Source organism: Nasonia vitripennis, chromosome 2 (genome assembly GCF_009193385.2).
Source record: "Nasonia vitripennis strain AsymCx chromosome 2, Nvit_psr_1.1, whole genome shotgun sequence".
Taxonomy (NCBI): Eukaryota; Metazoa; Arthropoda; class Insecta; order Hymenoptera; family Pteromalidae; genus Nasonia; species Nasonia vitripennis.
The window spans coordinates 33,208,387-33,223,711 of record NC_045758.1 but is presented as its reverse complement, the minus strand read 5'-3'; the positions used below and the strand labels follow the sequence as shown (position 1 = coordinate 33,223,711).

Sequence of the window (15,325 nt, the reverse complement as noted above, 5' to 3'; positions counted from 1 at the left end):
GCTCTGTGCGCGTCGCCGAGCCTCTCTGTGATACTTAGCGCTTATAGGATACATGCGTACAGAAGAAAGAGAGAGAGAGAGGGAGGTTGTTCGAGAGCCAAGAGTGCCAGAAGCGTCGTTCGGTCGCGCGCTCGAGTGGCGGGGCGAGAGGAGAGCGGGAGCGCGCGATCATATGACTCGCGACCGCACGTGACTTTATTTACAGTTGGCCGCGAGCGAGCTGTCTGTGCATAGCCTCTGCACTGCGGCTATTGGGCTCAGCCGCGCGCGACTCTCTTTCTCCTGCTGCTACTGCTGTTTCCGGCCGCTATAGTTATACTTATACACAGACCTGTTGCTGCACCTGAGATACGCATCGGCCAAATGTGCTGCAAGCGAGCATGAAGAGCGCGGCGGACGAGAGGCGCTGGAAGGATGTCGCTCATCGCCAAGCTCTGGGGCGTCAAGCGCGGCATCAAGCAGATCGGCGCCGAGGTCGAGGCCTTTGCCCCTACTTCTTCTCCCTCGTCTTCCTGCAACGACAGGTCAGTCAGTCGCGTCGATCTATATAGTTATACGCAGCTTCACGTGCGGAGTGGGACGAATTGCCAAACACCAATGTCACTCTCCCTCAGGCTCGTTCGCGCGCGCTGCACTTGCAAAACAACGCTCTCTCAGTACCGGCTGGAAATGTCTCGCGATATCCGCTCCCGCAGCTCGTATTATACACCGGAGAGAAATCGGCAGAGGATAATATTACTTATATACTTGGCTGGCGCGAGGCCCGAAAATAAGAATAGCGGACACTTTGAATGAGACTCGTCGTTCATGCGCGTGACGCGTGCGTGTGTTTTCTCTACTCTGCAACGATAAACGCGGTACATCGTCGTCGCGTGCGCGATTAGGCCTGGAAAAAATAATTTGCCTCTTCTTTCGAGTCTTATCTGCAACGCGCGCTGCTCTTCTCTCCTGCTCGCGCGCGCGCGAGTATAGGGAATTATGTTTACGTGAGAGTACAGCGCGTGACTGATTATTCGGCGATACGTCGACTGCGTGTCTTCGGTCTAATAAGCCTCGATGAACTTTCCCGCTGTTCTCTCGCGCATCATTTCTCGGCGATCGAAAGCCGCCGCCGGTCGGTATATTTATCTGTCACGCGTTTTACGAGAGGGGAAGAGAGGGTAGAACACAAACAACGCGTAGTTCTCGAAATAGCGGCTGTCGTTTTTCGCCGGAATTTAAAGCCTATCGAGGCTGGGCTCGCGCAGTATGCGGATGATCGGCGAGGAGGATGAGGATGAATCTGCGGTCAGGTAACGCTTCGAGTTTTTCACGATCGGCAAAAGAAAGCGCAAAGCACTGACTTTCCCAGTTCGATGCCTAATTTTTTCTTCAAAATTCCAGGAATTTCTCGAATTTCGGGACGGACCGGGTGCGGATCCTCCTGTTTCGCGAGTGCGAGTGGCGCGGCAGGAAGCTGCTCTTCGACTCGCTCGCCGTCCACAGGAACAATCGCCGCTGCAGCAATGCTGACAACAACAACGCGACGCCGTCCTATTGTCGCAGGGTCGCGACTAAGAATCGCAGGGACAACGATGCTCCGGACGCTACCCCGTGCGAGGTAAGTCTTCGACGTTTTATATCCGCGCGAAGTGAGAGAATGTGAGAAAGTTCAATTTTATCTCTCTGTTGCTTGCAGCACGGAAAACTACTGAGCGAGGACATCGGCCAGCTCAGCGAAATGATATACGGAACTGTGGCTATGACCTACAAGGGTCCTTCGTTCAAGGTATTTTACTTTTTTCTTACCGTCCTCGATTATTCGAGCCTTTCATCGCTGTGTAGTGAGAGCCAAAGTGAAATTGAAATTTCAGATCCACGCGATGAGCTCTCCCGGCTGCGTCATGTGCACCAAAGTTTTTCCCTACTCGGAACACAGCGTTTGCAGGCAGAGGTAAGGGCGACATCCAAGAATCAACCAGAGAGCATAATTCGGAGTATTTTGTACAAAGCATTTTTATTTTGCCCAAACAGTCAACGACATTCCAATGAAACTCTCGGCGCTTCGACAAACTTCGATTCCAATTCCAGCAACTCGAGCCTGCGAACTCAACGTAAGTGTCCCATCGGCTAAAATATGCTTTGAATGATGCGCTCTCGCGGGAGGAAGAAGTTGATGTGTTCTCTTTTTGTTGTGTGCGCTGCAGATTCACGGCCTGGTTCCGGAAATCTCTCAGGAAGCAGCCTTAGCCCCACTCTGCGCAAAAACTCGACGTGCTCCAGCACCGGAAGCGGATGGGACATCGACGTACCTCGCCTCGGCAGTAAGTGAATGCGGCATTCTCGAAATATAACGTTATGCATTGTCTTCACTTTTTTACTTGGCATTCCGTTTGATTTCGTTTGGCATCGAGAACGACTATAATAACACTGGCGAGTCGTTTAGCTGCGCGACAACAATGCATCTGAAAATGTTAAGTAGAAAGTTATTTATAAACTTCTTTGCTTCGTAGGCTCGCAGTCGTTGGATGGTTCCACCGGCCTCGTCGGTGGTGGTAGTCTGTCGAGTTTGCGTCGGCGGTGGATGCGCGTGGTGTCAACGTCACTCAGTCGCTCGGAATCCGATGATGCGTTTGGACACAACTACGAAGGTTCAACGCTCGACGGCTCGGAGATGCAGTCGCGCCGACACAAAACGAGACTCGGTCTCGCGATGCTGCTGCAACTACCACCTGGCCAAGAACAGTGAGTTTCGAGAACGAGAAATCGAGACAAGAATGAACAAACGATTCAATTTTAACGAAATTTCAGAGAGATGAGCAAGCGACTCTTGGAACACGCGGCCCTTCTCGAAGGCATGCTTGACCGTTTGCGGCATTCGTGTGTTGAAGCCATAGGCATCGAAAGGAGTCTCGTAGCTCGGCTCTACCGGGCGTCCAGTTGCTGTACGCTGCGACTGCTCAGATTGCTCATGACCACCGAGGCGGAGCGACTGCAAAAGCCGACCCCTCTGCTGTGGCACGATCTACTGCTCAACTCCGTTATGCCTGTGAATATGCAGCTGAGCACCGTTTATAGAAGCCTGCAACAGATGTGTAGCTTGCTGGAAGAACTCGACACCAAGTCCACTAATTTGTAAGATGACGATACTCTGATGCATATGCGTAGCGAGTCATTTGATTGTCATTTTTATGAGCTAATGCGTTTCAGCTTTCTCAGCACGATCGTTACGGCTGTTCTTACTCACCACTTGGGCTGGGTGCACACCGCGCCTCCTCATCGCAATAGGCAATTGGTGAGTTAATTCATTTTTCGCAATAAGAATAACTGAGAATAAGAATTCATTGAATCCGCAGATCGAGGATTTTGGTCAGCAGTATCCTTTCAATCCTCTCTGGGCGCAGCTTAACGATCTGTACGGTGCTCTTGGAACACCTGCGCGAATCGCGCACACCGTTATAGCTGGTGATCCCGAAAAGGTCAATCTGATAGATGCGATCTTGAACTTCTTGTCCTACTTCCTCCGAAGCGGTCTAGTCGAGAAGCGCCAGGAGACGCGCTGCACCGAGCAGGAGGACGTCGCCGAAGCTGTGGCTATTCTCGAAAGAGCGATGCGCAATAATCCATCCCTTGGGCAGCCTAGCATTTCGAACTACACCTCCGTTTCCGGAAAGAAGGGTGGCAAGTTCACGGCGAAGAAAACTTCCAAAAAGCTCGAGGTGACGAACAGCGAAACGGCCTATCCTCTCGCCAAGTCAAAGTCGTACGAGGAGCCGCGCAAAGGCCCGAGCACACTGGAAGCAGGCTTGACGAACGGAGATTCCTCATCCGTCAAGGTTCGAAGCGACTTTGATATTGTAAAGAAGTCAGAGTCGTTTAAGTGCGAGGATCAGTCCTCGACGAAGAAGCTCAAGCGTAGTAGTACTCTGCAGAAGACTCTCAACGAGTATGCACTCAGTATTTCGGCGACCGAGCTACAAGCGAGTACGCAAGCTGAAGAAAGACAAGCCAAGAGTAAGGTGAAAATTATAGTCAGTGACGAGAACGAGGGTAAGCTGCTCCAAAAAGACAACGAGTTGCTCAGAACTTTGGAAAAGACCACGGGTGACGAAGAAATGGACCAGAAGCTCGCTCTGCTCAGGCGGCAGAAGCTCAACGGTTTGGACGTCGCGGATTTGGACTCCAAGACTCTGTAAGAGATCGTGCTTTCTTCGTTGACAATTCCAAGTTAATATAGGACTTTTAATGACTTCTTTTTATCTTTCAGCGAGGAACAAGCGTTGCTCTTGACGTACGGCTTCGCCGATGACATATCCCGGGAGGTAAAGTCTCAAGTATACTTCACATTGGGTGGTGAAGAGAAACCAAGCAACAACGTCTCAATTCGCGAGCGACTCAAGTCTAGCTGCAAGTGCCAGTGCTCCTACACGTTTACCAGAGTACCTAGCACTTCAGCCGACTTGCCCGAAGGTGTGCTACGCAAGATTATCCAACGCAACTTTCCCGAGTCATCGAAGAATATGCGACCGACCGATAGTTGTGAGAGCGACTTTGGTATATGTTTCAACTGTCGTCGGGGCTACGCGAGCTCGTCTCAGGGATTCGTGAACGGAAAACTGCTACTCGAGACACCTACTAACGCTACTGAGGTGCTAAGAGGTTGTGGCAGTAGCTCTAGTACGAGTAACGCAAGGGTACTTGGAACGAATAGTATGGAAGCGTTGATCGAGGCCAACTGCGTAATCGAACTGCCGATGCCAAGGTGAGGTAGCAATTGTTAAACACCGCCAATCCGTAAACCTTCCCATTCGCTGATTTGGCGTTTGATATTTACAGGTCGAAAAAGGTGTCACCGCTGGTGAAGAGAAAACCAAACGAGCGCGTTGGTTTTGTCAATAGTTTACTGGGCTCTAAGACTGTCGTTGTTGACGAGCGTTCCTCCAATCCGAGTCCAGAGTCTGGTTACACGTGGGGCATGGTCGTTCAGGGCTTTACGAAGCGAAAAAAGAAGGGTCGACGAAGAATCACTGAAGAGACGTCAAAGGAGTCGAAAGTGACCGACTCGGACAGAATAAAGGAGGAGGAGTGGTGGTGGCCGATTCGAGAAGGACTCGGCGTAGAGGCCAAATTTCCGCTGGTCGATCAGCCCGTTTCGGAAGCTCTCTGCATCGTGGCGGACTTGGACAACTGGCAAGTCGGACTACTCTCTAACACTTCCGCTGGATCTACACCCGTGCCGGTGGGTATGTCGAGGCTGGTTTCCAATATGCTCGAGGCCTTCACCTTCATGTGGAAGGAGTTCCGCTCGCCCGAACAGGTGCTCTTCTCTTATTTTTACCTTGCTAAATATCGAGATGCTATTCATTTAAAAAGTTGCGCAAGCCTAATCGGTATCCATTGTCTTACAGTGTATAAAACTTCTTGAGAGCAGACTGCGCGAGATGTGGCTGCGTAGCGAGACCCTCGCCGAGTACCTCTTGGCAGCCAACTTGGACGACGCGAGCGTCGGCAACCTGACCAGCTTTCTCGACGTGGACGCCGCGGATTTGCCGCTTCTCTTGGCCGTTGCCACGACTCACTCGCCTCAAATAACCCAGCGATTTGGCCTCACGCTCGCTTAAATCATAGTTTTCCACTCTCGCTTCTCTCTATATGTCAGAGATTTCCGCTCGAGGCACGTGCGCGAGACAATACCTGTTCGGATACGCCGATGATGAATGTGCCGAGAAAGTTGCTCACTTTTTTACAATTGTGATTTTACTACATTGTTGAACTGAATTTTAAGCTGAATTTTTTGTTACTATATACTATTGTATATATGGCGCAAGAGTTTATCGCGCCGAATTTTTTGGACGGAGTCGGGCAAACTCTGCTTTCGTACACTAAAACATTTGTAAATTCTACAACGCGTGAAACTTTTTTTATGCATCTCTCGATGAGTGCGAACTATTTATAGCTTTGATGAAAAGCAAAAAATAACTATATTATATATCTACTATTGCGTAGAAAAAGTTAAGAGTGCCGTACTGTGCTTATATGCGATACATAGCATTGTATGTATGCACGCGCGCGGGAGCTCGAGGGCTCGAAATGGATATCAATTATTTAACCGACTGCCACACGCGATCATCGAACCTTGTTGCGCACAAACCGATTGTACTGATACGAGAGTTTACTTTTTTTATTTATAGTTGTTGGGCTTTAAATATTAAATATGATACTATTATTCTAATTATACCGATATACCGTAATTATAACTATCGTTGTATAACTATTCGTTATTGAGGAAATTATGTTGATGATTACTTGTCGATTGAATGTGATAATGATATCTGTGAAAAATTCACCACCTTTTTGAGTAAATTAAATATGTTGTTGGTTTTTTACCAAGCGTGATAAAAAAAAATGAATAAAGTGTAAAGGTGATCAAAGCTTTTTGTAAAAACATCTGTTGTATTTTACTATTCGCAGCCTCCCTCTTCAACTGTTTCGGTCGCTAACCTTCTCTAAATTTCAATGGGACGATTGCCTCGATAGAAAATTTACCGGATGTGTCGAGCATCAAAATTTGTGTTTATGTATAGTTAACCGCACTTTTTGCTTCCGAACAATCTCAAAATTTAACAAAGTAAGATGGAAATATGCCCACAGGAACCGTAAGTAGCGATTCATTCGAAAAAAAGTTATTGCGAGCGCAGTCAAAATGAGGTTTCGTTTTCATCCTATATAGACGTCCGCGTGAACGATTACCGTCGATAATCGAAGTGAAAAATAAAATACGAGTAAGCTGTTTATGCGAATTGTAAAAATAACAATGAAGACGGATGATAACGTTCATTTTATCACTTTTCAGCAAGGCCACAGTGAGTGCTGTAACTGTTGCTGTTGTAAGACACCGGAATTCAAAGCTTTTGTAAGTGAACTACCATCTTTGAAGATGGAACGAATTACTAATTGAATTGTGTTTTTGCAGAGATATGTTCAGCCGGAAATCCCAAAGCCATTCCGACCAATCAGGGCAAGTTTCGCACACATTTAAAGTTTTCTTTTTTTTTTCTTCATGGCCCAACACTTGGAGCTTGTCATAATAATAAGCGTACGATTACATGCAGTACTACTACAAATCGGATCTGCCACTCGACGACAAAACCACCTACAAAATGTCATTCTGGCCGGGACCAAGAACGCTAACGAAAGCCATCGTACCCCAGGGATCTTTGACAGTTTGCGAGGGTCCGTTCACCAACGAAACCACGCACAAAGTACGAAGTCGCATTATTGCGCAACAGCTGCATCAGCTTAACTTTGAACAATCCATTCCAGCTGAGTTACTTGGGCAACTGGTGCGTGAAGCCTCAGGAGAAGATTCTCCCGTGCGCGAGGAATTTTTTCGGAAGAGGACCTATACAGGACAAAACCGTGCAGAAGTGCGACTTCACGTGGAAGTGCGGTACCAAGGCGAAGCCCATCAAGTACAAAGGGAACTTGTGCCTTCCTAGAGGCTCGTTGGAAGGTACTACATCGATCTTGGTTTCGACCAAACACTCAATTTTCAAAATGTATCACAGACAACACGACGTACAAACTGAGCTACTACGAATCGGCCTGCCGCGAGCCGGTGAAATCCTACGCACCCATCAGGCGTTACGAAAGATCTCAGGCCCCTGTGGACGACTCGACGACGTACCGGCTCAGCTTCTTCCAGAGCGAGCCGCTCGTCCAGGAGAAACACCCTTGGAAGCAGAAGCCCCAGTACCATCAGCCCACGACACCGGTCGACAAGTGCACGACGTACAAGCTGAGCTATTGGCCGCAGGATTGTCCCGAGCGCGTCCAGCCGATCAAGCAGAAGAGCAACGAGAACATCCTGAACAAAGCCTGCTGCTTCGACGACAACACCACCTACGGCATGAGCTATTACGGAGGCGCCGACGGCGAAAGGCCTCGGCCCGTCGTGCCTCCGGAGAACCAAATCTTCGACGATTGTCCGATTTCGCACGACACCGTCAATCGGGTAATTTCATGCGGTTTTCGTGCGCGATTGCGCAACGGAAGCTTCGAATTACACGGCGATTTTTCAAAGAAATTTTGACGCCGCTGCATTTAATTTAATTTCAATTATATATCGTTTTCACCTTTCTCGAGCGTAATGTGAAAACTTGTGAAATATGAAAAGGTGAAAGTATTCGGTAACGCGCGGCGTGGAACATTTTTGCCTATACAGGAATACATTGTGCGGTATCAGATGACAGAACGGAATTGCCGTCGTGGGCGCGTAATAATTCACCCGTTTACATTACACCGTCTTTTCATAACGTGTACAGATGAGCTACGTCGGCAACTGGTGTCCGAAGCCGGAGAAGCCGATCCTGCCCTGCACGAGACAACTGCTGGGCCGCGGTCCCATCCAGGAGTGCACTACTCAGAAATGCGACTTCACCTGGAAGAGCGGCGCTCCCGAGGCCGGTTTTCGTCCGGAGGCAAACCTCGGACTCTCCCGAGCACCTTTCGAGTGTGAGTGCATAAAGGCGCGTGAGCTAGAAACCCCAAAGCTCGCATTACGTTACGCGTTATTTCGAGCTCTCGCGTCTCTCTCTCTCTCTCTCTCTCTCTCTCTCTCTCTCTCTCACGTCCCTGAGTAAATCCTCTCGGCTATCTCTCCTTCTCGGGCGGACGGTCTTAACTCGCATGCTCATCACCTTCGCGGTTTTTCGCTATGCGAACGGGGCTAGCAGATCCTCCGCTGCACTGCCTCCGCAGAACGGAATTCCGTGTTGTAAGAGACAAGCGATTGCGTTGCGCAAATCCTTCTTTTGTCGCGAGACGCGTACGTGTATATGGCAGAGATCACAATCGAGCGCACGCATTATTACAATAGCGAGCGCGCGTCTATCGGTTGAAGACGAAAAAAAAAAAAAGAAAAAAAAAAACGACGCTATTATGCGGCGACAGTTTGTTCGGCGAATCCTTTGAATTCGTTAGGTAGAGCTGCGTGTATAAACAATGACGGTTTGTGTTGCACAGGTTGCACAACGAACCGGCTGTCGTACATGCCCAACTGCAGCGAGTGTCTTCTGCCGAACAAGTCGTACGCGCCGATTCGGAAGCACGAGCCTTCCGACGTGCCTATGGACCTGGACACCACGATGCAGCTCAGTTACCAGCCGGTTGGAGAACCGACGAGAGTCGAGAAGCCCTGGGCGGAGAAACCGGCGTACCACAAACCTACCACGAATTTGGACGATAATACGACCTACAATTTGAGCTACATACCGCCCGGGACTTTGGAGCCGTGTTGTCCGGAACAATGCTCGCCGTGTTCTCCGGACGACTGTTCCAGCGAGCATTGACTCGTGAGTAGCAGCAATTCGGACTTCAAATCGAGATCATTATCCTGTTTATAAAATTCTTATACATCTTCAATTTCAGCGCGCTGAAACCACCTTGTGTACCGTCCTTTCAAAAAATGTACATACCGTCGATTAAAGAGTTCAGCAACTCTTCTAAAAAAAAACCGAGCCATGCCTCTCGCTTCTAATAATATTCACGGAATCGTGACAATCGCCGAGCGTGTAATTATCAATACACACACACACACAGACAGAGCGAGAGAGAACTGCGCCAGCGGCGGCGTCGGCGGATTCCGCGGGGCACAGGCGTGAAAGTTCCTACGACCGATATATTTCTCCCGAGGCTCTCGTCGTCTTCATCGCCTCTCTCTCTCTCTCCTTCTCGATTATGAAACTCCCGCGCGTAATTAAACGTACGAAGATTCTGGCGCCTGCAATAGCTCGCGGACTTTTCCGGCATTAAAAGCATACACACGCGCCGCTGCCGCACCCATGTATGCAGTCTATGTATGCAGAATCTACGATCGCTGCTGCTGCACCTCGTGTTTTTCGAGACCCTTCTTCATATCTTCGCTACTGAATTATGGCCTCGCAGTTATTTTATTTTTTTTTTTTTCTTTGGGGAGTCTACTTGATCGGGAATATAAATTATTCGTAGGGTTGGGAAATCGCGTAGTGTGTTTTTTCTACTTCAAATTTTGTGGAAAATACACACGTTCTCTGGCAATGACTAACGTAAAAGTGATACTGATGACGAGCTGCGCGCGAAGAGATGCATCCATAAAACGCTCGCGCCTGTTACACAATTTAAGTTGTCTTCGACGACACATTCTTTTGTAATAATTTTATGAGAAATCCTCAATTTTTTTACACCTCGCAGCCAACACAATCGCCGTCTTTCGCATATGATACAAACTCGCAACGATGCTTTAGGCAACAATGTAAATAGTACCTGGAAATCCAACGGTTCGTCAAGCTAATGCCGTTCATTCCGGCGCGCGCATCCGACGCCCCGAGCTAAAAGGACGGCTAAATTATTCAGAAACAAAATAATCGACATCAGGAGGTCTCGCCTGGCCTTGCGCAACAATATAAGCGCTCGTTTTTTCGCCGACGACGAGAGTTTTTTTTCGCGAAGAGAGAGAGAGAGAGAGAGAGAGAGAGAGAGAGAGAAAGATTGTAGTAGGTGTATCGGGTTCGCCGGGACGATGTTGAAACGACAATGAAATATGAAGACGCTCTCGATTTTTCGTCGGGAGAAACACACACGCGCGTCGTCATCAATGTGTAATACCTTTTACTCGGACGAAAGTTCCTTCGATCATCTCTCTGGTCTACGCATCGAAGGAGAGATACTTTCTTTTGGAGAAGATGTAGCTCCTTATACGTATTACCAGTTGGCAACGCCTGCACACGCGCGATTATATATTTTCGTTCACGCAAACACACAGATGAGAATTTCTCTCTCTCTCGTACCACGCGTATATAGCTTCCTGCTTGAGATTACAAATGTGTTTGAAGTTGAGAAACGGAAGTTGCGTTGCCGTGATTTTTCACTGCGCGGCTCGAGTGATGAACGTTGATTGATAACGTTTTCCATCGGTTTAACGAGTCGCTCGTTCTAAATTGAAATAATGCTAATGATAATCCTTCGTTTTCTACGCCCAGCGATTCGATTACTCTGCAAGCGCAGCATCGAGTGCATGTGCATGTCGCGTTTGAAGAGATCGAATGTCAGCGAGAGTGCTGTACTAGATCTAGGCGTGTAAACGGAGTAACTCTTGATTTCCAATAAATCGGCAGTACACCGATGAAGAACAATCGAGGAACCATCAAGCTTATTCAGCCTTGAAAAAAGGGAGGCGATCAGAGCATCCAGAATAATAATCGAGGATTACGTATACTACGAGCATCAACGGCAGCGGCGACGGCGAGAGCGTATTCATATCTTCATGGGAGATGGTAGCTAGGCGCCGCGTCGCAAGTAGGGGGATAAAGTGAGAGTCGGTATATAAGGGGATTCTCTCCTCTCCTCTCCACAATAGATAGGCTCGCGAAGCGCCGAAAGCATCATCTTCACTACCGTCGCCGCCGCTGCTGCTGCTGCTGCTGCTTCTTCGCTTCTTCACCTACATATCTTCAGTTGGTTTCGTTTCGCGCGAGTGTCAGGCTAGCGGCTATTATACACGTGCGACCAAAGAGGAATAACCCAGAGACGACAGGATGAAGACTGCGGTGAGTGTTATACATTCCAGCTATCTTCATTTCCAGCGAGAATATATCATTGTCTTCGCGGTTGGGAATTCGGTTGTTACGCTCTAATCGTCGCCCGCGCGTATATAGCTGCATTAGAGAGAAAGAGAGAACTCTTGCCTTCTTTTCAAGCTTCTCGGCTCCGAGGTCGTTGCGGTTTTCCATTACGATTCCATTTCCCTTCTTTGTATAATAATCGCTGCGCCGAGAGATTCTTTTCGCACCGCGACTTTTTTCGATAAGCCGCGGTCGATTTGAAAATCGAATTCGCGCGCTTTTTTTTTTCATCGAACCTATAATATCGCATGAGCACGGAGAGGACTGTAAGATGGGCCACGGTGGGCGGAGAGGATGGGTTAGCGGGTCAGGAGTTAAACGACCCGCGCCGCTTTTCACTTTCACCGCTCGGCGCGGTCCAGGTACATTATCCCGATATATATATATAGACACTAGGAGAAAGATATATAGAAGCTGTGTAATAGTTGATGTACTACTGAACTATGTTGTAATTGCGGCTGTATGTAATTAGATGTATCGTGTCTCTGCGTGTTCCCTTGATAAGACGGAATTTGCATTATACAAGTACTTAGCGATTGCGAAATTTCCACGATCGACGTTCTTCTATAAAAACTTTAAAAATTGTGCATACAAGGAAGAGAAAGGAAAGCGCCTCGTTTTTCGCTGAAAACGTCTAAAATCGGTACACACTGCACAGCGTATCGAATGTATCTCGCGTATAAAAAAATCGGCAGGTACAGATCGCGATCTTTCATCGGCTTATGTAATCTTTCTCTCTCGCGCAGAGATTTATACAGCAGCGCACTGTTTTCAGCGCCGATCGCTTTTCGCCCGCGGCGTCCGGAAGACTTCGAGTACACGACATACAGCTACGTATCGATCAAGTCGCATACAACACACAGCGACGAAATGATCGAGGGGCTTAGAAAGTCTCCCTCGCAGGACTAAATCCGTGCACCGCGCATTATACGCCGCAGCGCGATTCGAAAGCGAAAAGAAGATGATGATGATGACGATGATGGAGTGTGTATACCTATATGGTGGAGTTCGCATGCGTTACATATAGACGTGCGTGCGTGCGCGAGATCGAAAGTGAAATTTCGAGGATGGATCTCGAGACGCTGCTACATAAGTGCCGCGGCGTGTATTATGCCACCGGCATAAAAGGAGGCGGATGATTCAGCCGTAACTTTCTTTCGATGCGCCGCATACACGCGATACCGATCTTTCGAGCGTAGACGAGCTATTGTAGTTATCGGGAAACGAACTTTTGCCCGCAGATACTGGCTGTGATCGTCTGCGTGGCCGTGGCCCAGGCCCAGGACGTGTACCGTGGCAGGCCCTTCCAGAACCCGAACCAGGGCTTCCAGCCGCAGCAGCCACAGCAGCAGAACCAGAACGTCGACAACGGACAGTACCAGGAGCAGAGGAACCAGCAGTACCAGGAACCCGCAGGTACCCAGGGCGATAGAAAAACCACCACCACCCCCATTCCCATCCTCCAGTGGAACAAGCAGCAGGAGCACGATGGAACCTACCGCACCAGGTAATTGACTTTCTAGAAGTATTTACAAATCCAACAGATTACCGATCGAACAGTCGTAAAATCTCCTGGACTTTGATCGGTAGCCTCTTATATCGCATTAAAGTAAACTCGTAATAAGCCGCGTCTTATATAAAAGCTCGGGTCGTTCATAATCCAACCGAGATCGGTAAGACTCGCGGTCTCGATATTTTCGCAATGGAAAATCGTATATCCATCGGCCTTATTAAATCGATCGCCTGCAATCTCCGGCGTCGAGTAAAAAATGCGAGAAGAAGACCAGCGGCTGTACACACTCGCATGATCGGTAAGGTTCAAGGATCGTCGGAACGCGATCGCGATCCTCCTTTCATCGTTTTAAAACTACTCTCTCGAGCGTTGCCACATCTGCGACATCTGCTCACACGTTAATTTTTCACTGCGGCGCTTTTCACCTCGATCCCCTGATTAGCCGCGCGCACATGTATATATAGCTATAGCTGTATCTGAACTCGACGCAATTGCCGATCGCGATTGGTGCACCTTATCTACACCGTGCGAACGCGCGCGCTTGGGAAACGATGCCGATTTTTTTTTTTTGCACTCGGCTCTTCTCTCTGGAAGCGCACCTTTCTAAACGGCGAGAAAAAGTCGAGCCGAACCGATTTTCCGAGAAAATATGTCTGAGAGAGGAATACATGGGAACGCGTTCGAACGCAAAAATTGCGATTACGCAAGTTCGAATCGACGTTGATTTACATTGTGTATGTGTGTGTTCATCGCGGCGTCTAATTTTACAATTTAACCGATCTCTAATTGGCTCATAAGTAAATGGATAACGAGTTTTCATAATCGGCGTGGGCTGTGGTCGGAATAATTAATTAGCTTTTGGTTTCAGCTAGAATAACCGTAAAGCCGCGTGATTACGCTCGACACAGTGGAATTTCGCTTTTACATCGGTAATAATCGATGCGAGCTCGCCTCGTAAAGCCGAACGCTATTCATCGCGCACAAATTGCGGCGTTTATTTTCAAATTTGGCCGTTAATGTTTCGAATTGCCGCTAAAATTACCGCTATTATCGCACAGCTACGAAACCGGTAACAACATCATCGCCGAGGAGAGCGGATACCTCAAGACGTTCGGCGAAGGCGAGGACCGCGGCGAAGCTCTCGTCCAGCAGGGTAGCTACTCTTACACCAGCCCCGAGGGTCAGCTGATCACCATCCACTACACCGCCGACGAGACCGGCTTCCACGCGACCGGAGACCACATCCCCACCCCACCCCCAGTCAGCGAGGAGATCCAGAAGGGACTGGACCTCATCTACGCTGGTATCAGGCAACAAGAGGTGCGTCTGAATACTCCGTACTGATATAGTAGTTCAGTTCTTCTTTTTGATCATCAATTAATCCGATGATTCTTCGTTGTTTACAGGAGGCTGACGCCCGTGAAGCCGCCCAGACCGGCAACGTCCAGGTCGACAGGCGACAGGACACCGGCAAATACCATCCCTAGATTCGATCATCGCGAGCGATCCATCCTTATCGAGCATCCTGAATAGTGTCATCGAAAGCCCACTCATCGAAACTTAGCTTTAGTGTTGATTGTCGACCATCTATAGTAATACTATACGAATGTTAAATATGTAAGAAAATGTAAAATTCGTGACTTTTGTATGAGGTTCGCCATTTGTTATACACCCGACAAGGCAACGCATATTTGTTTTTTGTATCTAACGTGTATCCATATGTTACTCGTGCAATATTCTCATGTATTCCGCGTAGCAAGTGATCTTGAGAGTTGAACTTTTATTATGATTAAATGTGAGACTTGGATTTTTTTTCCTAATATGATGACTCTTTTATGCCCTTCACCATAACTAGTTTATCAATTTTCAAATGACATTGCTGATTTGAAAAAAAAAAAAAACGAGATGTTGTCTCAATTATGCAGAATATCTTATGCGACACAAAAGTCGATATTTAAAAATTTTTTTAAATTATAATTGCTTGTACTTTGAACGTCGTAATATTGCTCTAGCATGGCCAAACTTGTATGAAGTGTTAGAGATGATAATTCAGGCAAAGATCGAAGCAGCTTAAGCAAGCAATTTTGGCATAGGTATTGTTCCGAGTGCTACTAGGGATAACAGCAAGTGCGTCGTATTTAGATCGAGAGGAGCGCGCGCACAGCTTCGAGTC

At 48.1% G+C, this 15,325-nt stretch overlaps 2 protein-coding genes and 1 long non-coding RNA gene across 4 annotated transcripts; 2 read left to right on the top strand and 1 right to left on the bottom strand.

Moving 5' to 3' along the window:
* The first annotated feature begins 233 nt into the window (after positions 1 to 233).
* LOC100678752 (folliculin-interacting protein 1) lies at positions 234 to 6,410 on the top strand. Of its 2 annotated transcripts, none has more exons than XM_003425886.5 (13): positions 234 to 524; positions 1,384 to 1,600; positions 1,679 to 1,768; positions 1,854 to 1,933; positions 2,014 to 2,093; positions 2,187 to 2,303; positions 2,493 to 2,724; positions 2,791 to 3,114; positions 3,190 to 3,274; positions 3,336 to 4,171; positions 4,247 to 4,741; positions 4,816 to 5,296; positions 5,388 to 6,410. In XM_003425886.5, the coding sequence occupies exons 1-13, from the start codon at positions 415 to 417 to the stop codon at positions 5,598 to 5,600; spliced, it is 3,360 nt and encodes a 1,119-aa protein (XP_003425934.1). In that variant the 5' UTR covers positions 234 to 414; the 3' UTR covers positions 5,601 to 6,410. The 2 variants fall into 2 exon arrangements, with proteins under 2 accessions (XP_003425934.1, XP_016838352.1); XM_016982863.3 differs by lacking the exon at positions 234 to 524 and adding an exon at positions 1,071 to 1,292.
* Positions 313 to 829, bottom strand: LOC116416353. Its single transcript, XR_004226795.1, has 2 exons — positions 596 to 829; positions 313 to 512 (listed from the first exon to the last, which is right to left on the bottom strand). It is a non-coding gene; the product is annotated as an uncharacterized LOC116416353 (long non-coding RNA).
* Positions 6,411 to 11,495: 5,085 nt separating the features above from the next.
* On the top strand, positions 11,496 to 14,970 carry CPR53 (cuticular protein RR-1 family member 53). The gene is made up of 4 exons (NM_001167892.1): positions 11,496 to 11,564; positions 12,881 to 13,146; positions 14,211 to 14,472; positions 14,559 to 14,970. Exons 1-4 carry the CDS (start codon positions 11,553 to 11,555, stop codon positions 14,637 to 14,639), a joined length of 621 nt encoding a protein of 206 aa, NP_001161364.1. The 5' UTR covers positions 11,496 to 11,552; the 3' UTR covers positions 14,640 to 14,970.
* Positions 14,971 to 15,325: the final 355 nt, after the last annotated feature.